General features: G+C 41.2%; 1 protein-coding gene across 3 annotated transcripts in view; it reads right to left on the bottom strand.

The window, feature by feature from the left end:
* DNAH9 (dynein axonemal heavy chain 9) overlaps positions 1 to 22,643 on the bottom strand; it is a 188,131-nt gene that overhangs the window by 46,479 nt on the left and 119,009 nt on the right. For 2 of the 3 annotated variants that reach the window (XM_083597636.1, XM_083597637.1), the window contains 7 exons: positions 17,978 to 18,166; positions 15,039 to 15,274; positions 12,689 to 12,811; positions 11,308 to 11,512; positions 8,236 to 8,400; positions 6,074 to 6,214; positions 1,263 to 1,433 (listed from right to left, as the gene is read on the bottom strand). In XM_083597636.1, coding sequence (XP_083453762.1) covers positions 1,263 to 1,433; positions 6,074 to 6,214; positions 8,236 to 8,400; positions 11,308 to 11,512; positions 12,689 to 12,811; positions 15,039 to 15,274; positions 17,978 to 18,166 — 1,230 coding nt within the window. Of the gene's footprint in view, positions 1 to 1,262; positions 1,434 to 6,073; positions 6,215 to 8,235; positions 8,401 to 11,307; positions 11,513 to 12,688; positions 12,812 to 15,038; positions 15,275 to 17,977; positions 18,167 to 18,263; positions 20,264 to 20,715; positions 22,502 to 22,643 lie in introns of those variants that run through there. The other variant, XM_083597638.1, reaches the window with a different exon arrangement.

Below are 22,643 nucleotides of genomic sequence, written 5' to 3'. Positions count from 1 at the left end.
ACAGACACACAATCCAGCGGGATTCTACTCAAAGGCATGAATGTTAGGACTGGTGCTAGAATTGCAGACATTTTGTACTTAATTCTTTCCTTTTGAACTTACATTTAAAGATGGACCTGAAATAACTAAAGCAAGTAATAACCTTTACAAGTAAAAGCACCAGTATAACCTATGGGTGGGGAGGATTCCAGTTCGCTCCACTTTTGGGAACAAACCTACCCACTTTGCCTCCTTAGGACCAATGTGCAGATTAGAACATATTCTGGATAATCAGTAAACCAATCTGTGCACTGGTCCATACTGTACTTGCAAGGTTGCCCAAGGGCTACCTTTCTCTTTCTTTAACATTTTACAGCTGCTTAGAGAAGCTCAAATCTCCTTCATGGCCATGCAGCCAAAAATATATCTTTTTCAAATGCTCCCTGGAGCATTTTACTTCATACTGTGTACAGGGGAATCCCCACTTAAGCAGAGGTTCTGTTCCTGGCCGCCGTGTGCATCATCAGGACATACACAAGTCCCTTCCAGTCCAATCCACCCTGCCCCAGCCCATTCCATCTCCGTTCCACCCCACCCTCTTTCAGAGCTGAAAATGGCACATGTGTCAGCGGTCATGCACAACTCAAATGTGTGCAAGTTGGGGGTTGCCTGTAGTCACTTTCTGGAGAATTGTATGAAGAAAATGATGGCTGCCCCCATGTACCTATGGGGGAACTATTTTCTTTTTCCGTACAAAAATATCCTGGGGGCCACAGAGGAGATATTCGCTGCTCTAAGCAGCTGTAAAATATTAAAGAAAAAGAGAGGATATCAGGTAAGTACTTTAAACACACATACACCTGGGGAGGGGAGAAGAGGGCAACATGGAGCTGGTTTTGTGAACACATGAAACTAGCACACGACAGAAATAGATTGATCTGTCCATCCCTAGTTGTACACATAACTTGTATGTGGATTTGAGGGTCTAACTGTCCATTGGACAAGTCACAGACATTTCTACTCTGTAGGTCAGTGGGTCCCAAACTTCTTCCCCATGGAGTGCTTGATAACTGATGGAAGTCTTGGAGGACCAGTTAAGGATTTTTCTGCTTGCTGTAGCAACTGTAATGTGCTGTGCTAGATGCTGTATGATGCTCAGTTGTATTTTTACAGACACAGTTTGGGAACCCCTAATGCAAGTGATGAGCAGAACACCGCCACAGAGTGGGTGTGGCTCACCAATCATTACTGCAGAGGGTGCTACGAGGGAATAATCAATTTACCTGGAAAGTGACTTGGGCCGTGTAAATCAGTTTGTCACATTCAAACAGCCCCCGAGTTGTGTACTGGAACACAGAGCTGGTGATGCTATCAATAAGGTTGGCTACTCGCTCTTTAAGGTTTTCATCTGGCGAGGCTCTTGCAACAGCTTTCTGAAAGACAACACTGAATGCCTAGATGTGGAGAGAAAGAGAGAGACAGGGAGAAATGAATTACATGAGACACTACAATAATACCTCAAAACATTCCTGGCTTCAATAATACAATGCTCACTCCATCCAACCTTGGAAAGTATGGGCAAAACATTATCCATCAATGGGATTGAAAAAGTTGGCAGATAGCAAGAGGAATCTCCCGCTTCATTGTCAATCTCTTTCAAAAGAAAAAGTTCCCCTTGATTGCCTCCAATTGGACATGTGCAGGATATAAACTGAGATTCTGTGGGTGCAACTAGACAGGGTATGAGTGATATGAAATTTCAGGAACACATATGCATGTCTCACGATGCCTTGGTCAGAATCTGAGCAACCCAATTTTCAGTTTTTAAAAAGAGTATTAGAGGTTTAATGTTGTGTCACACACTGCAGTCTGGAAGTAAGGAAGGTAAGGCAATATTAAAGAGGGCCAGCAACCTTTAGCTGTGCTTTTTAAAAAACAGAACTGCCACCACAGTGGGAGGAAGCAAGGCAGAGCAAATCCCACTCAAACTATATGGCAGATTCAGCTTGTGTCTTCAAAAAAATAGTTCTGGGTTGAAAGTTTAGAATGGATCTTTTCCCCTAAAATTGGGGTGGGGGTAGCAACAAGTTTTTGCAAGTAACTGATGTTCTCAGAATTTTATCATAATGCTGCAGCAATGGGATAATTACTGGTTTGTTTGTTTTTCTCTTTCTGTGCCATTCTTAAAGCCACGTGTTTCCAAGTAAAGATCTGTCAATCTCCTAACTCCCTGAAGCTCCCTAGCCTGTTTGTTCTCTTCTTGCCAATCGATCACCATCCCTGCTGTCACTGGAACTCATCTTCAGTTTTGCCCTAGCTCAGTTTTCTCCTTGGTCCCTGCCTTCTTGCCTTCACCCCACATTGTTTCACCACCCTGACCCATCATCAGGCTCCCTATCCAGTGAACACACTGCCTCTTTCCCAACTTCATACAGCCTGTCCTGTCCTTTGGTTCTGCCACAGCACTCTTTCCCATCAGTCATTTCATCAGTTGTGTATCTCTTGTTATTTTATCTTATAGCTGAAAATTTGAGGCAGGGGAGGCTAGCATTTTTTGGTCCAAGGGCCACATTTGCCCTTGGCCAATCCTCCAGGGGATGTATGGCAGCAGTGGATGGGGCTTAAAGTGGACAGGGCCACTCCATTGTCTTGCATGCATACTCTCACATGCACAAAGCATCTGGCTCCTCACCTGGTACAGGTCAACTGAGGGTGGGTGTTATTGTTCCCTCTCCATCCACCAAATGATCAGCCCAATGACTGCAGAGGGGGTGATTTGCATCCTCATAAGGGTACTGTTCTTTGCCCACCCCATCACAGTGTTTAATTTATGTTTGTCCCCATTGCCAAAACTGGTGGGATCTTGCTTGGTGTGTGTGCAGAAAATCTGCAGATCCAGTCTCCAAACAGGAGCACATCACCTCTGATTTAAGGGGTGATTCAAGTTATATCTGAATGTTGTAACTTCATAATCTTTATATTGTAGACCAATTGAAACAAAATTTGTCAAATGTAAGCTTGTCTGTTTCTGGAAAATAATATGAGCATTTCATTAATGATTTCCAACTAAGACACACATTCTGTTTTTTCCATGTCTTTTAAAAAGATATGCCACAGAACAGAATGCCTAGCCCAGACCAGATAAAGAAAGTAAATGAAGATATAAATATCTATAACACAAGGTTTTCAAAGACAGACAAAATATTCATTTTCCCTAGGCAACAGAAATGACACTTCTCTGAAAATGATTATCTGAAGGACACTGGCCTCCCCGGGGAAAATGCTCCTCTCATTATATCCTCTCTAGAGGAAACTCAGAAGATAAAGTCAAGTAAAAATCTCAAATAAAAAAATATTTCCTGCAGCCAAACCAATGGACACATGCTGTCCCAGGCCATAGGAACTGAATGTTTCATAAAGGCTAGAGTTGGGATTATTAGAAAGAGAAAAACAAATGAGAAAGAAACACTTGTAAATCTTCATCACTTGAATAAGGGAAAAAATACTTTAGGAAAAAATCACTGAATGTGCTTTCGGATGGTAAATACTGGTCCTTAAGTTAAATTACAGCTGGAAAATAGTTGTTTCTTAGGATTTGAAGAGCCTCGGCAAGTAAAACACTACTAGTTTATAGCAACACAACGTCTAGACATGCAATATCACTATATTACTCACAGGATAGTTTTTTCCTTCATTGTTCTTAAAAGCTCTCTCTGAGTTATTGCAAAGGCCTACTTAATTCTTGTGGGGGGTTGATATGATAAATTTTGAAACCACTGTTTCAGCAATCTTCTGTAAAGCAGCATTTATCTATGATTCAGCAGATTTCTACAAGTACCTTCAAATCTACTGAATCAATTGATTCAAAGAGACTTCTTAACTAACCTATCACGGCCTGGAGGCTGTAAAAGGTATCCTCTTGGTATGATTTGCAGCTCAAAAAGGCACACAATCTGGGGCCATGTTACTCCCCGCTCCAGTGCTACTTGCATGACAGGAAAAGATGCATGAGAACCTTCTGCAGTCCAAAGACCACATTCCCTGATGAGGAACCTTCTGGAGGCCAGGTGCTAGTAGTGAACAGGCCCAGAAGCAAAATATTTGACCCTGACATTCCAGGCATGTTAAAGTTAAAGGTTCTGCATGCACATACAGCCTCATCCAGCCAAACAAGGAGTATTCCAAGGACACTTTCCACTCAAGGAGGACACAGAAAAGGGCTGGGACAGGTGTGGCCAAGGGAGAGGAGAGGAGATGCAGCCTAGTGAGAGCTCAACGGGCCAGAAGGAGGGACCTCAAAGGCTGCATCCAAACCCTGAAGTGAGATACCTCACCCTCTTTTTAATTTTTTTTTAGAAGACTGCAGGAACACACAAGCCACGGAACAGTCTGGAAAGCACTTTTGAAAACGAAAAGCGAAACGCACAACATTTGAATATGCAAAAGATTGCACAGGCATGGGAAGGTTGCACATCTTGTCATCAACAGGCACCACCCTAGGATGTGTCAGTGACGTTCGTATAACCATCTTACACAGAAAACTCTCAGTGGCAATGAGGTTCTTCTAGCTCAAGGGGAGAATCACATTTCATTAGCAATATGTAACTGCAGCTTGATATCAAGCTCTCTGCAACCTGAAGGGAAGACTGTGGATCTTTTGTAACCAAAGTGTCACACAGCACACACAATTCTTTCTTATTTTAAGTCTGTACAAGCTCTAGGACACAATGATCTGTAAAAAGATTCTGTGTGGGAAGTTGGCTATATTAAATGGGTGTATCAATAACTAGAAGATACTAAAATTGGTCTGTTACGGGCACAGGCACATTGAGTGAAGTCATTGTATGGGCATGGCTTTTCTCAGTAACTCTGTTCTCACAAAGCACACACAACCTGTCGCAGATCACACTGTCTTTACTTTACAGAATGCTGCTTCTGAAAGAGGGATTTCTTTTGTAAGGCTGAATTATTTATTTAAATATTTCTACACCTGCCTTTCTACACCTAGGTATACCTGAGGCAGTCTTCAAAGCGAAAATGGCACAGCATAATGAACTAAAATACAAGGTTAAAATAGGGTTATAGGGAGCATACAACGCCCTTGTTACAACAGCTCCACTTGATATTGGCCTGTTTCCAGAAACAATTAAAATGCTGGTTTTGACCTATAAAGCCCAATACAGCTTAGGTCCAGGCTATCTGAAAGACCATATTCCCTCATATGTTCAGGTTTTGATACCATCAGGGGAGGTTCTTCTCTCAGTTCCACCACCCTCACAGGAACGCTTGGTAGGGATATGAGAGAAGACCTTCTTGGTGGCTGCTCCCAGACTTTGGAACTCCCTCCCTAGAAAAGCTAGACTGGCTCCTTCCTTGTTGTCCTTCCACTAGCAGGTGAAGAACTTATTCCAACAGTGTTTGGGGAAATGACTGCTTTTAATGAAAGAGCTGGTGCCGTGATGTTTTTATTGAAATTATCTGTATGTTTTTAATAGATTATAGATAGATATGTTTGTTTTTAAATGAATTAAAGCAAAAGTTTTTAGCTCTTATTTTATCTGTAAGCTGCCTTAAGTCCCTAGTAGGGAAAATGGATGATGCTGATGATGATGCTGAACAACAGCAACAACAACAACAACAACAACAACAACAACAACAACAACAACAACAACCAGAAAATGGACCAGAAAACAGCAGGAGTTTAAAAAACAACACCTGAAGGTCATAATATAAAGAGTTTTAGAGAAAACATTAAAAGCATGCTACCAAAATTTAGGTGCTGCAACCCAAATGCTTCTCCCTCTTGTTCAGAAGCAAAAAGCGAAGAAAGATATTGAGTGGGTTCATAGGGGAGGAAGCAATTCCTGAGATCTGTTGGTCCCTGGCTGCTTAGAGATTTAAAGGTCAAAACCAGCAATCCTGTAGTACAAATGGTTAGTGGTTAAAGTACAGAGAAAGCAAAGAGCCACTGAAATCCAGCTGTCACTATATTTGAAAAGCAATGGGGTACTCCTACAATTTGACTCATAAGATTTAGCACAATTTAAACTGCCTGGGAAGTTGGAGGAAGTCCCCAAACACATAAATGCTGTACCTTCAGGGAAAACTGGTACATGGGATGGATGGTATTGAGGTCATTCATGATAAAGTACAGCAAGGAGGCACGAGCTGCTGCAGGACGGTAATGCTCCCTTGCCTCATTAATCTTTGTTTCTGTCACCTTCGACTCCTGGACCTAGAGGAAAGGAAAGGCAAATCCAACCATGAAGATGTAAGACAACCACATTCGTTCGTGCAAACTTTGTTTCCGTAGAGATGACATAAGCTCAGCTGATTGGTTTAGACATAACAACATGCCACATGTATCAGGAGTGCCTCCTCTCTCCTCACCTGCCTGCTTCTTCTGGCACTGAAAAGCTCCAGTAATGTAAAATCCAAGGAATGAAGAGGAAAGGTGTTCAAATGTCATCTTGCTTGCAACTTGGTCATCAAGAAACTTCAGGTGGTATCTGGCTGCACAACAAAACTCCCCCTCCCTCACCACTCTCTCCTCTCAGGGCTTCCCCCTGTTAGAAGTGTTAGGATGCAACTCACCTTGCACTGGAGGATGATTTGTCTACATGAAAAAGAAGAGAGAGAGGGTGGGGGGAACTCTGAAGTTTCTTAGACTGTCCTTTCTGACCTAACCTGCACTGACCTTCCCACAGATGCTAGGCTGATACTTAGGGTTGCTCACTTCATTTCCTACGCCCTCCTTTATCCTCACCTTGGGAGAGTAGGCATATTTTGTGTCTCTCCTGCTGAGACGCAAGAGCATGCCTGCTATCAAGCTATCAAAAAAGTATTTCCTGTAGAATCTTTACTGTCAAGCAAGTATTTCCTGTAAACATAGTTTTCTTATTTTCCTAGACTGTGAGCATATCCAAGATAACCTCCAGAGCAGGTTTGGGGAGAGAGGAGAGGGACAGAAGTCCTTGTAGTAATGGAATTCCTTTGCTGGATACTATCCTGATTTCCAACAGAGTTCTTCATTCATTTGCAAGTTCCTCAGAAATCAATGTCTGAAATGTTTTCTTGGGAAATGTTTAAGATTTTAACCAAAAAAAAAAAAAAACTTTGATACATTGAATCTGAATTCTGTAGCTGATCTCCTTTGTAATGTTTTATTTTGAAACCTTTAAGATAATATTTAAGTTTGGTACAGCATGAGACTCTTCATCTCAAGGTCATGGGTTCAAGCCCCATGTTGGGCTAAAGATTCCTGCATTGCAGAGGGTTAGACTAGATGATACTCATGGTCCCTTCCAAATCTAAGATTCTATGTTGCTTTGAATGTATACTTTATATGTGACTTTCTTCAGTAATGTTTTATCCTAGATTGCTGTATTTGAGGTTTTAATTTAGGTTGTAAACCACTTTGAGATTTTTTTCTTTAAAATGTAAAGCAGTATAGAAATGAAATGAATAGTAATAATATTTTCCCACATCTTACAGTACAGAAGTGTACAAGGCCTTCTTACAAAATTACTTGGCAAGGAATTCCAAAAGAAGATTGATGATGCGCTAGACTCTACAAACATACATCATGTATGTGTTTAAGAACCACCCATACAAACAGCATGGGAACTTCTGTAGTCTGTACATAAATACAGCTTGGAATTATATGCTCCTATGGCTGCAGAAAGCTACTTGTATGTGAAAGATGCAACTGAAATTTGCAAAGCAAATTATGTGTGTCAGACGACTATCAAAGAGGATGGTTTTAAAAGACAGATTTTTTTACCCAGGGGAGCCACATCAATGCCAAACTGCTGGAATTCCTGCCAATTTAATCTGGACCACATAAACTTCAGTGGATCCTGTCATGCCGCCTCTGCTAAAATGCAAGTTTAATTGAGTTAATGTAATGCATGTTGAATTAACTGAAGTTAAATAAAAAGCCTTGGTATTAAACTGGAATGGTTTAAGGCATCTTATTACAGTGCTAAAGTTTTATGGTCTTTACATTGGATACTGCTATTTGTACTTCACTTTGAATTGCCCATTTAATGCCCATCTATTCTGAAGCAGGAAGATTCCTAGACTTGACCAGAACAGAAGTGTGTGTGGCCTCCTAATGATTTCTAGTCTCCAAGCAGAACAAGATGACCTAAGATACATTTTAAAATTTTTAATAAACTTCCTAGCTCTTAAGACAAAATGCATACACAGGGGTCGTTCCCTGCATATCCACCCAGACCCAGTTTGCATTTTTACCTTTTCTTCTATTTCTGCAGCTGTCTGTTTGGTGACTTCTAGATTTTCCACTAGAGCTGTATCCCCTAGGAAGTTCCCTGAGGCAGAAGAGAGGCGGGACAGCAAGTTGTCTTCCAAAGTTTTCAAAGTTATTTTGAATCCATTCTGCTGCTTTGTGAGATCAGACTGTAAAGAGTTGAGGTACAGACCCGCCCCCCACAAAACACAAAATACATTAATGCCTTGATTTCCACAGCCAGCATTTTCCTAACACCAGCAGCAGGGTATTTTTTCTGTAGACATTTCCACAAAACCACCAATAATAATAATAATAATAATAATAATAATAATAATAATAATAATAATTTATACCCTGCCCATCTGGCTGAGTTTCCCCAGCCACTCTATCTTTCTCTCTCTCGCTCTCTGTTTCTCTTGTGCCCACCCACCCACATAGAGGGGGGGGCACAACACTGAATAACAACAACACACTTGTCTGGACAGAGAGATTCGTGTGTAGAAACCTCCAACTTTTGTGCAGCAGGAATGTAGCATCCTGTACAAAGGTAAGAAGCACACTCATTCCTCTGCACACTTTTGCCACTGGCATGTGGCCTCTGGAAGGTTGTATATGAGGCAGCACAGTCCTCGGGCCAAAAAAGTCCCAAACCAAATCATAATATCATATACTGGCCCAGCTTTTTACTGTGATTCATATTTTAAATTTACAAGCTGCCTTGTCAAGATTATAACAATTTTATATCCTTGATAGATTTTCAGTGGACAAGCCATGAAGATGCCACCATAAAATTTATAAGAAGTCTGAATATTAAACAACAAATAAGGTCACATTTTTCAACAGGAAACTCCCCCCCCCCCATTCAAGGAAGCATTTGACTCTTTGGCTACTTGTCGGATTTTTTTAAGGGCCTTTGTTCAGAGAAGTCTAAGAGGGATGCTTTTATATCAGTACGCTATACTCTAAGCAACTTGATAACCAACCCCCTCAATATGTTCTGCTACTATTTTTACCTAGCAGTTAATTAAGTGAGTGATTCATAACTATTTAGGTATATGATTCACAGATATTAAAACCAATGGGAATTTGTTTACAACTGGTCTACATATTATGGCCACCACAGGGAGGCTACCCAAAATACCTGCTCAACACCATTGGGTTGAAACATATACCAATTGCCACTATTATATGCATAATTTTCATGCCATCTCCAGACATTTTAAGGGGACATGCCTGTGGCATGGAAACTCTCCCAGCAAAGGGAGCAATCTGTGCAGGAAATTTATTTAATATGTTCATTTAGGTATTTTTATACTGCCCTTCACCCTACAGTCATCAGGTGCTGTACAACATATTAAAACACACTGACACATATTTCTGAAACCAATTTAAACATAAATACAATGTAAACAGCACATAACAAAAGAGCTCTCAGCTTGCATCTCCCCTCACCTCCAAAAGCTTGATGTAACAGGTATGCCTTCACATTCTTTCTAAAAGCATTTAAATTTCCTCAGTGGGCAGAACATTCAGAGTTTTGGCTCTGCCACTGAAAGAAAACCTTACTGCGAGTGTTGTTACTGGGTAGCCCAGGAGAAGTCTGAGCCCCAGATCTGCGGAACCCTGAATATTTTTTTTGTGGGCTGCAGTGCTGGCCACGCCTAGCAAGAGTGCTGTTCTCCAGTTGGAAGTACAATAGCAGATATTATTCAGTGTGTAATCTAGAGGTAACTTCTGTTGTCAGTAAGTCAACTAACCAAGGGTTGTGGTGGGGGGTGGGGAGGTGCTGCATAGCAACCAAGGGAGCTGCCATTATCTTCATTGAGATTACTGCAGCATGCACTGGCTGCCTAGCTGCGTAGCAGCTTTCTTCTGGATGTTTAGTTGCATGCTGCCATGCAAGGCCTTGCAAAAGGACAAAAGCTTCCTGATGAAGCTATATTCTGTTTCATTCAGTTAACTTTTGCCAGGCTTTTCTCTCTGGACTCTGTCTACTTTATTCGAGTGTCTTGTATGTAAGCCACCCTGGGAGACTTTTTGGCTGAGCAGCAGGGAACAAATGCTCTAAATAAATATATGAAGTGCCTCTGCAAACAGTGCCCTCCCACCAGCTGTCTGGCTGCTGTTGGGGTTGCGGGAGGAAAGGGCACAACTGCCACCAACACACCAAACACTGTGTAGTGGAATGAGGAGCACCAACAAACAGAGGGCATTGAGATTGACTAGTGGCCTTTTTCAATGAGTGATTGAGCATGAGTAGAGGGACCGTTCAGATTTTGCAGCCAGCACAGATGCTGTTTGCAATGGAGACAGGCCAGTCTGCATAGGGCAGCTCCTGGGAGGGGGAATGAGGCCAGAGGCAGGTCAAGGAAGGTCTCTGCAGTGCCTCAATGCTGCTTGAGGGGAGAGGTGAAATGAGGCCAGGTTGTGAAAGGCCTCTGCAGTGCTGTCACTTCACATGGGAGCAGGACAGGGAGAAGAGGCCAAGAAAAAATGGCAATGCCCTCAGAATGTGGTCTGGGCCAAAACAGCCACACTGTCTGTTACTGCTTGCTGCCTGGTCACTGAAGAAAACCCACAGGAAAATAGTCCCTCACCTCCTACGATGTTACTCCCTCAAGTTGGGGGTTTTTCCACCCAGAAGAGAGTCTGTACTCCCTCACATCAAAAAGAAAACTATATGCATAGCCACCAGCCAGCTCAATGCCTAACTCCTCCTTCTTTCTCACACATTCTCCTCCTGGTTTCCTACTGTTCACTGCCGCCTCCCACCATCTCCAGGCATATTTCTCTTCTTGACCCTTCTGCCAACCCCCACTTTCTCTTCTGGCCAACTACGAAGGATGCACATGTATGCATGCATGCCACTGCATTTGAGTGGGGAGCAAGAAGAGAAAGTATATGTGCTGGCCTGTGGAGTACGTGGGTTTTTTTGTTGTTTTTTTTGTCTTTGGCTTCCAATTGGGTGTCATGAACAGCGGGAAGTACATTTTAACTGTACAAAATTCATTTTGTAGAGGAAGGCTCAATGGGAAAAGGTTTCATTTTAGGCTTGCAGCCAGCTTGCAACTTACCTTTAGTTCTTCCAGGTCAGGCCTCTCCATACTGACAACTGCTGCCAGCAACTGGTCTTCCAGGCCATCCCGAGTCACGGTGAAGTTGATGAGGGTGCACTGTGCCTGCATTTCCGGCTGGTAATGGGGGTTTGCAAGCTTGGTGTGGAGAATCAGTCGGAAATTGGGGTTGAACTCACACTCTTTATCTCCAATTTTAATGCACCTGAAAGGAAAACAAGAGTCCTCATCTATCTTCAACGTCTCTCCCACAAGTTGCATATATATACGTATAAGGTTGTGGGAATGGGTTTTTCCTAAGTCATCATGTGAAAATGCTATTCTTGACCTTTAGGCGAAATAAACAGAAGTGCCAAATTGAAGTGAAATGACTATTTTAAAGCAACGCTATATCACTATGAAATGAAAGGTGTTCAGTAGTATGAAGATAAGAATGCACTGTACTTCTCAGAATTAAAAAGCATGACTTTTTCAATAAGGGAGTGTGCAGGACACCTCAAGGACGTCTGTCACTAAGGCCACTTCGTACATGGTGGCCGTGGTATAGTTGTCACCATAAATGACTTTATGATCAGGACTCCACAAGAATATACTTTAATGGCTAGGCACATAGACTGGTGTCATGGCTTGTAACATCTCCACTTCAGTGACAGAGGAATGTTGTGGAAGGACCAGAGGAAATAAACCAAGAACAGAAAAGACAGGAGTGTAGCAAAAGAAAAAGGAGGAATGACAGCTGAATATCAGAATGCAGAAGCTTGTCAAATAAGAGCATTTTTCATTACTTTAATATAAAAGGATTTGTTTGCTTTTTTATTCTTCTATCAAGTCCATGAGGCTTTGCTTTATTTGACTTGCCTCTTCTAATTAAGAGTACAGCAAACCACATCTGAGTCTTCTATGTGTGACTGCTGTTATTTTTATTATTCTATAGTGATCCCTTTCCCAATACTCACTAGACCTAATAATAAAACAAATATTTAAAATAGAACCCCTTGATATAAAAGTAATGGCCTGCTGGATTATTTTTTTCTTATCACTCAGAACACCATTTTTCAAAAGCTGCTGCAACAAAAGTATTTTAAAAGATGCCTCCAACTTGACTATGAGACACCATCTCCTGGGGGAGGGGACACACCCCATCACTGCTGAACCATTATTGAGAAGGTCCACCTAACTCAACCATTACAATGTTTTAGTTCCTGAAATTTGGGCTTGGAGAATAATTTCCCCTGGTGGCCTCTAGGAAAGTTCACCAGAACTTGCACACATCTTGCCCACAGAATCGACAGCAGCTCCTGTCAGACAACACACAAGCTTTCCTGTCATCCAGAACTTGACAACCACAGATGAGGAGCCTTCTGATTCACCGCCATCTTACCTTCCTTTTTTTATTGTCTCACGGCCAAGCAATGGACCTAGAACTGGGTCAACAGATTCTTCCAAGTTCTCAATCAGAACAACTTCACCAGCAGCAAGAGCCTGCTCTATCATATCCAGATACCTAGGAAAGATGGTACCAGGGTGACATATGCAGCAATAACCCACACAGACTTTTAAAGCAAGGAACATTTGCCTTCATAAGGGAAAGAGTGGGAGAAGCAGAGTAAACTCGGTGGTTTAAATATGTTAATACTGGTTATATGGCGGGGGGAGGCATTGAGAGTAAAAGAAAGCGAACGAAGTGTCTGCACTATGTATGCATGATTACGCTGGTCCAGCAGCATGGGGTAGCATTTCACTTGCTAAAAGGAAAGCATGTTAGAGGCACAAAGTTTAATTAAATTCATAGGATCCACAGAGTGATCAGCACCTGTAAGCAAAACGTTTGGGGATACAGTCATGCCCCAGATTCTCTATGCGCAATGTGTTTTTCTGGGACACTTTATTTTGTTATGTACAATCCCTTCTGCAACCAGATTCAGATCTCTATTTTCCCAGGGTTCTTGCTGGCCAAAGTGTGTTAGATGAGAAAAGTAAAAGAGAAACCTTTTGAATTAAACAATAATGGCCAAAACTGGAATGCTACTTGGGGGGAGTGGAGTGTACTGATAATTTAAAGATAAATGACTGCTCTAACAGAGGGAATCTTGACTTTCGCCTTATTTGGGTATGACCATAAAAAAATAAGTCCCTGAAGAGGACTTACAAGAAACAAACAAAAAACAAACTTGCAAGCACTGGACAGCTTTTCGTAATCTGCTGAATGATTTGTTCTTGAATTTATGGGATGAAGTTGTGGGATAAATCAGTCTTGTTTAAGACTGATAAATCAGTATGCTTAAATCTAATGAATGAATAAATGGGGTTAACGTGTTTTGTGTTTTTATGTTGTGTTTTTATGTTGTGAACTGCCCTGAGACCTATGGATAAATGATGCTACAAAGATTAAATAAATAAATACCGTAAATAAGACAGACTTCCTGCCAGGCTTCCTGCCACTCCCCCTCACCTTTGTAGGAAGGGTTACCAAACGCTTTGTTCTCTCACTTCCACCATGTGAACCCTACCATTAAGGAGGTCTAAGCTGAATGCTCCAAGCTTAGACCACATGACTTCAGCAAGTCATCTTTGTGTTTCTATACAAATAATTTAGAAACATTTACCATTTTGGAACCTAAGTCATACTGCCTGTCTTTTCTTGCTGCTCTATGGAAAAGCATATTAATATAACTTTTAAAGAGTTTGTAAGTAAGCCATTTTTAACTTACCAAACGTGTGGTCTCTTTCTATGCTAAGGAAAGTGAGGAACTTTGGAAGCAACTTAGAAGGGATATTTTAAAGGTCTATCAGTCTATACTTCCATGCTTTACTTTGCTGAATTCTTTGAGATTTTAAATCCCTGCTGGGGCTCTCCCACCAAAGATTACTTACTACAGACCTGGATCTAGGCACCCAGGGAATTCTCCTTTTATCATTATACCATATCTATTTTTCCTTTTACCAAATTAACCAACAGAAATTGTTTACTTGGATGCATTTTATCAAACACACATATTAACAGAACATGCAAACATGGTGATTTCCTTGTGAAATTGCTGCTTCATTATCATAACCTGTGAGAGTTCTGCTAAACTGACCCTCTTCATTTGACAAGACAACACGTGCAGAAGACAAAAAAATGGCTTCTCCTGTGTGCCTTGCCTGTCTTTGAATTGTTTCCTAAGTCTTTCGAAAGATCTGTGAAAGACAATTCCTTAAGAATCCTCAGAGAAGTGGACTATAACAGTTCTATTTTATCACCCCACCCCTGGACCTCTTCCTTTTGAAAACTTGCAACATTGCAACCTGGAAGACGGCTGTCCATGAGGCCTGAGTCTTAAAGGCCAAATATCAGAGGTGAAGCAACAGAACAAGAGACTAAATGCTCAGCGCTGAAGAACTGCAGTGTGACGCACAGCCAGCTGGTACCCAGAGTGCAGCCAAACCTCCTTCATTCTCCTCCTCCTCAATACATTCAGTTTCAGTGACGTTTCTATGGCAACCATGCCAAGTTCTGCACAGCTCCTCCCCATTTAATCAGAAATCTCTATAATCTTGGTAATGAAAAAGGCAGGTTAATACACAAAAGTTCTACATAGCTGCAAAATTGGAGTGCTTTCCTTCCAAACGTAATTGCCTCCTACGATCTTTAGTCTGAAGCAGAATATACATCAAATCTGACACTGCAATTGAACACATCAGGTTTTGCTTTTTTCCAGCTGCAGCTTTGCATGGTCCTGCCTGCTCACCCTTTCTGCCCAATCCGGGTCACTCGGAGAGCTTCACCATACTTGGTTTTGATCCACTTGATGCCCTGGAGCTGGGGGTCAACCATGAGCGGCCAGCGCTCGCAGTTGCTGAGGATTGTGGCATTTTCAGTGGACATGCGGTCAGCCGGTAGCCCTTCATTCTGCCAGGCTGCTATGTCAGCATCATCAGTCAGCATCATCAGAGGATCCAAAGATAGAGTCAACGGGATTGCAACCTAGGACAGCAAAAGGCACACAACTTGCAGATGAACAGTAAACACCTATGTACTCCAAGTACCAGCAAGCTGAATTAATACTGCTTTTTCTATTATTTAACAGCAAGTCTCTACTATCGCCTGCAATTTCTTAAGACTGTATAAAACCTTTAGGTGAAAGACTGAGAGGCACAAGAGGGATTTCAAATTTCCTGCTGCATCACGGAAACTGGAGTAAGGGGAATATGGTATTTTCTGCCTCCTAACCATCAATGGAAAAAAACCCAGCTTGGGCAAAGGAGTACTCCATATAGATACCAAACTCACCGTTGTGTGCACCATCCAAACCAAACAACCACCACGTGGAACCCCTTACAACAGTGGTTTTCAACCAGTGTGCCATGTCATCCTGGGGTGCCTTGAATGATGGTCGGGGTGCCACAGGCAACACTGGCCTCTGTCCCTCTTTCTTTCCCTCCTCTGATGCCCTCTCACATCTCTGTCTCACAAAGGCTTGCACAGCTGTTTATTGCAGCAGACCTGGCTACAAGCTCCCCAGATGAATGGTGCCTCTGAGAGGCATTTGTCTTTGGGGTGGGTGGGGGGACAGCTCAGAGACCAGGGATGGCAGATGCCCAAAGGACTAACAAGGAGAGGGGAGAGGAGAGGAGGCTGGGGGCACACTCCACAAGAAAGGGAGTCTGAAAAAGGGTGAGAGGCTGCCAGCTCTGCAGGCAAGGGGTGACATAACTGGGCTCCTGAGCCCCACAGGGGTGCCGCAGAAAGAATGTAGTTGGTAAAGGGAGCCATGGCCTCAATATGGTTGAAAACCTCTGCCTTGCAGCATCAGTTCCAGGACGTAATTACCCCTTGGGATCATTGTTCTCAAGCTTTTCAAGCCACACCCATTTGATCTTCAAAACGCTGCCAGCATTCATGTGCATGTATTATTCAACAATGCGTCACATTTTTATGTATATGTCTTCATACAAGTGTATATTTATTTTAAAGTGAAAAATTTGTGTAAAAGCCCCAAGGTTCAAGAAGGTATTTTCCAAATTTAAAACTAATTAAATGCAGGATAAACCTTGCCCCATTGACATATGCCTTGCCCTCCAAAATGTGAATCAGCCCACACAGCTGAAGTGGAAGCAAGGGTCCTGTCTTCATTTCCTAGGAACTGAATGGTTGGTCAAAGCTAGATATATTTTCTACATTCAACATTCCACTATCCTGGCTACAGGATAGTCACCCAAAGGGAACACAGCTTTGAAGGGGTTACCATCTGGTGATAAATACAATATTCAAAGCTTTCTGCAGAGGATTAGATATTTTTGTGCCATGGATTCTGCCCTCATGTCCAATCTTTTGAGAGTGATATGGAATGCTTCTCTTAACTGGATGCATAAGGGTCCCCAGCTAGCCAAGTTACAGAGTTTCTAGATATTGCAACCACCAAATTTCTTTAAGAGAAATGTACTTCTAAGCTGAAACCATAAGATTTAAACACAACTGGTTTGTGTAGTGGTTTCTGTTTTGCCCTTCTTGTATCTGAGCCAATGGGGAAAGAACATGCTGCATTTACTGTTTTCAAACTTTAGTCTTAGAATATAGGGGAGGAGAACATCAGTAGAAATACAGCTAAGCTAAGTTTTCACAATTTTATCAAGGAATCATGGACTAAATCAGGGATCAGAAACTTGTGGCCCTCAAGGTAACGTTGGACTGCAGATTTGGGAGCACCAACATTTAAAACATTTAGGACTCCAACAACATCTGTAGCCACAAGTTCCCCATCCCTGGGCTAAGATAAATTAGCTCATTGGCAACCCCTCCCTCTTCTACTTCAATACATCCTTTTGTGTACAAAAACAACAACAAGCAATGACACAAAAACCTCAAAGAATGAGGCCTGGGGCAGGTTAAACTGACAGCTTGATAGAACAGGATCAGATTACACCTTGTACTTTTGCAGAATGTAATTAACACATTCACAAGTCTGCTGTGATGCTGCAAGGCAGCATTCACAGTTCCAGAAAGACTTGTATACACCAGGCGACCCTAGAGCAAGCTTTGCTTACCCAGAAGGCTTGGAACTAGAATCCCTAAGGGTATATCATATATCTAAACACAGGAGCAATATAACAATAAATTATATAGAAATGCTTTTTTAAGGATTGTTTGGCATTTTAGAGAGAATAGCAGACAGAAGCAAACAAAAATAAAAGATCCAAAAGCTCTCTCTGTGTGTATATTGTGGACATTCACAACCTATTAATTCAAAGCTATCTGGGTAAATAATAACAAACGTTTCCCAAATGTCATGGTCAGCAACAGGGTGCAGCACTTTCAAAAGTCCATTCTAAACCTGGTTCCAACACAATTACAGTGGTACCTCGGGTTACATACGCTTCAGGTTACATACGCTTCAGGTTACAGACTCCGCTAACCCAGAAATAGTGCTTCAGGTTAAGAACTTTGCTTCAGGATGAGAACAGAAATCGTGCTCCGGCGGAGCGGCAGCAGCAGGAGGCCCCATTAGCTAAAGTGGTGCTTCAGGTTAAGAACAGTTTCAGGTTAAGTACGGACCTCCGGAACGAATTAAGTACATAACCCGAGGTACCACTGTATAGCCTGCCTTTGATTTCAAGCTCATGACAGAACAAAAGCTCAGATTGGAAAGCAGAGATGCATCTGAAAATGTGACAGTTATCTTGTGCTCACTTTTAGCTGGCGCAAGTATGGTTTCCATACGCTGTCCATTAGGTCCTGCCTGTATTTCTTGCTGAAGTAACCCAAGTAAGAGACGAATGCAGTTATCAGTAAGACATCTCCACACAGTGCACTCTCTTGCTGCTTGAAGTCTTTCACTGATTCAGCCCACCTCACATTTTCAGAGGCTAGGCCCCCAACCTAGAATGAGCAGTGGAAAACAAACCACACAATTAAAGCTCGTGGAATAAATTCTGGCTTCAGAGATTTTTCATTCTTAGGAGTGCAGGCCTCTTACAAGGTACTGGTTGGGAGTAAGCAAGATGTCTATACTGGCAACCTAAGAAGTCCTGTTTCACAAAACTGCTGTTGGTGAAGAGGGATGCAGTAAGGAGCTTATAGCCATTTTTCATCTTTGTGCCCTTCTTTTTGGAGTTTTTTGTTTAGATTTTGCTTAGGTCAGGAAAGGAAAGTTTGAGGAACAATTCTCCCAACTGACCCTGGCCTCAGAAATTGACCAATGGTCTGGGCCTAGTTGAACTAGCATGCTTCTCACACTGGGACTCAGCCCTGATGGGATTTTAAGTCAGAGAAAATAATGTTACCCAGAGGTAAATGTGAGTAATATGCTATTACTCCACCATATAAGTTTATAGTCAGATTGAAAATGCCTGGTTAAAACCTTTTAAGCTTTTTCTGAATAAATAGACAAAGGAGTCTTTTCTGAGGAGAACGGTATCTGTTACAGGAAACCACAGGAGCAGCATATCCGGCTTTGCGACTTGAGGCAAAATGGGAAGTGCCGTCCTGCCCTGCCACTGCCACGTCTGCCGCCAGTATCAGTGCCAATTTTGGGTGAAATCATGCTGAAATCGTGAGAGATCTCATGCACTCTGCAAGATGTCATGTGATTTCAGAGATCTTGCCTGAAATGCCTGTGCCGCTTCTCTGGTGGAGCGCCTGCAGAAACACCACCTTGGAGATTTCTGCCACCTGAGGTGTAGGCTTCACTCTGCCTAATGGCTGCACAGGCCATGGGAAACCATCTATTTAATATTTTTTATAATTATAATATTTATCTCTCAGAGCTTTCTACAAAGTATTCAAATTGCATTTTGGAAAACATTATTAACTCACTTTTTGCATATTTATTTTACTGCAATAACTGAAATATGTCTGTCTAAAAAATAGTCTGAGTTCTCTTAATCGAAACAGCCATTTTACCGAACACTTCAAGTCACTTCAAGCTTTTTCAGTAATGTCGTTCTTTGTATTTGATTAACACAGTAAAATTATGTAAATCTTGGTTCACATTACACAAAAAAATACCTGGAATTGTTGAGAAACCTGCGCCCTAGTTGAAGCCAGGGTCTTCCCAACTTCACCATTACTTTCTTCAGAAATATTACATCCAAATAGTGTGGTACATAAATCCATTTGTTCTTTGAGATCAATAAATTGAGGCCTTATTATATGCACTGCTAATGTTCAGTTAATGTCTTTTTCTGTGGCATCTATCACTTAGAGAACATCATCTTCAAGGCAGGCAATTCTAAAACCTTTTTTATTTTCTCAAACCTTTTATAATCTTAGCTGATGCTGTTGGGTTGTGGGTCAATTGTTGGGTTGTGGGTCAATTGTTTTAAAACAATTTTATTTTGTTGTTTTTAAAAACATGACCACTGCTATCGGGCACTTTTCAGTGGAAAAGAAATTAAGGAAGGAGAAGCTGCAGCACTGATAGGTCAGAGTATAAGAATAAATACTAAATGAAAGAGTAATCCTAAACAGCAACAAAAAGATTTATTTGGAGAAAACAGAACAGAATGTGAGATCAGGCATATAAGACAATAAATACAAAAATAGCATGCTAATTTTGTTACAATTGTGAGAGATGTATTTTGAAGGTGGAAAGTGCTGGCAGGAGAAGATACTTAGCATTACAAGATTTCCTAAATTACTGCACCATTGGCAGGTTGTCTGTTTGTTTTAAATCAAAAGAACAAAACAAATGTTAATTGAAATGAGTATCTCTAATTTTACTATTCCAAGCAAGGTAAACACATAACGAAAAGAGGAATATTCCCAAATAGATAATCATCTCCTGAGACAGGTATACCAATAAAAAATCATGAGTCATCTTGAAGATTGGGGGGGGGGGAGAGCTACAAATGAATGGTGTTTCCACACAGCAGTTTATTTGTGGACTTGGTGCTGTTTATCCATGCAAGTTTTTCATAGTGTCCACACAACACTGTCCTCATCAAAATACAGTTCCATATATCACCCCACCTCAATCTAATCAGCCATGATTCCTCCCAGAAATAATATGGACTGGCATTTTGGTAATGATGATGTCAAGCGGATGCTGCTCAAAAATTGCATGTGAGCAGCACCAAGTCCACAATAAACTGTCCCACGGAAGTTCCCTTATTTTAAAGCATCAGGGAGCATGTGTCGCTAAGAGGAGGATTAAGGGTATGTGAAAAACTATACAATGTCTATAATAAGAACAATATAAAAACAGGTCTGGCAGACTAAAAGCTTAACTTTTAGTTCTACCCTGTCCCCCCAAATGTTGGGCTTTTGGTCTAAAGGTATTTCAAAATTAATACATGAAAGAATATCCCAGGTATATGGAAGGCAGGATAGAGTGACATAATGTTGAAAATACACACTCACCACACACCAATAATTCTCACCTTTCAAGATCGAACCATGACACAGAAAAGCACAGGTGCTAACTTAACCTTGTTAAATATAAACTGGATGAATTACGTATGCAAGTTCACAACAACAAACTGGAATGCCTTGTGGCAAGAAGTGTTAAAATGCACATTTTTCATCTGCTTCCAGAAATACAAAAATAATGCCATAGGTATTTGGTTGACCACCATGAGAAGAGGAAAAGTTATTTCCATCTCCGATATTCTGCTTACCATGGGAAACTCAGACTGGCTTCCCCTCCACATGTTTGCAAGGGAAATTACTGTACGTCATCTGAGTTTCTGCTGTGCTTGGGGTGCAAGTACCCTCATTTTTACCAAATTAGTCCAAAAGTGCATAAATCATACACAGATGCCAGGCAGGACAAGAGGTCAACATAAAAATAGAAAGTCTAAGATTGAAAAACATCCCACATCTGTGCTATAAAGCAAAATCTTTCATTTTACCAGTTTCCATCTTAATTAAGAGATCACCCTCCATGCTAATTAGTTGTTATTGTTCTTTTCCTTTTTTCACTTTTTAATTGGCTTCTCTAAGAGTGACTTCTTTGGTAACAGCCTCAAAGCTAAACTCTCAATCCTCTGTAAATAAACACAAGTAGGAATGTGGAAATGACTAGCTCCACTTGCTGGTGAAAATGCAGAATGGTTTGATACTTGTGTTGGAAAAGCATGACGGGAAAAGTGTCTCCTATTAGCCGCTTGCCGCTTGCCTTAATTATTCTCGGATGCAGCGTTTATCTGTATGAAATTTTATGTTAAACTTTTTAATTAAACTAGACTTTGAATGAATGTGCTCGGTTTAAATTAGCCATGACATCATTTATGGCGGTACAGGAAAGTATTCTAAGCTTTAGTGGCAGATATGTTCCAGTGCATTAACAAATTTGTTGATGTATTTTAATAATAGTAGTAGTAGTAATGTAGGAAATAAACTAGTTTGTAGGGTGGCCTTAAATCATATATAATGAATTTCATGAACTACTCAAGGCTTAACCCATTGTACTTGCCAACAACACTGGCTTGGAATATTAAAATACAACTGTGCATTTGTAGCATTTAAAGCATTTGTAGACTGTATCACTTTTCTAATACACATAACTATAAGCTGCAATATCTCTTACTCTGGGTGAACACTACTGAAGTCAGAGGAAAACTTCAGTGTCTGTGAGTACAGGACTGCTGCTCTAGTAATTCTATATGATTATGTCCCTAACTAGTTCGACTGACTGCTATATTTTTTTTAAGCAACCAGCAGGCCCTTACTTTTTGCTTCTTGTTAAACAAGCAAGGCAGGCCTTTTGCTCAACACAATACTATTACAACTACACACATGAATAGACACTTATTGCAAAGATAAAGGGCAACAGTGCTCATTAAAAACCCATATGCTCATTAAAATCACAAATTAAAGGTTTCATTTCACAGCAGCTGGAGCTAGTGAATGGCTGCTATGCCAACAGCCATGTATCATTCACAAAACCAGACAATACAGACATATACTGCTATGAATGATTAAAAGTGAAAAAAGGCATGGGGGCCAGATTGTTGTCCCAAAGTTTCAAGGCTTTACATGCAATGGTCGCACTGTGCATTGTGCTAGTTCATTAGTCCAATCAGATATGGCAGTCAAGGAGTTTTATGCTCACAGTAACTAATGACTGCTGAATCTACGCTTGCACAGAACCACTAAAGCATTCACTACAATGTTCTTCTGATCTATTCACATGCTACTATTCCTTGGAGAGATCAATAATCCTAGCTTCACTTGATTTTTCTCCCTGAAGTAGTACTCCACACCGGGAAACACTTCCCCTAGAAAAGCAAGACTAATAAATAAGAAAGGGGCACGTGCTATACATATCCTGGCTGAATAACTGCTCCCTTCTGCAAGTCTGGTGTCATACCAGTATGCTATTTGCTTTCATTCTGAGCTGGACAAACTTTCAGAT

This window comes from Podarcis filfolensis (assembly GCF_964270895.1).
Source record: "Podarcis filfolensis genome assembly, chromosome: 2".
NCBI lineage: Eukaryota > Metazoa > Chordata > Lepidosauria > Squamata > Lacertidae > Podarcis > Podarcis filfolensis.
The sequence above is the reverse complement of the archived record's forward strand: the minus strand, read 5'-3'. Positions and strand labels throughout refer to the sequence as shown.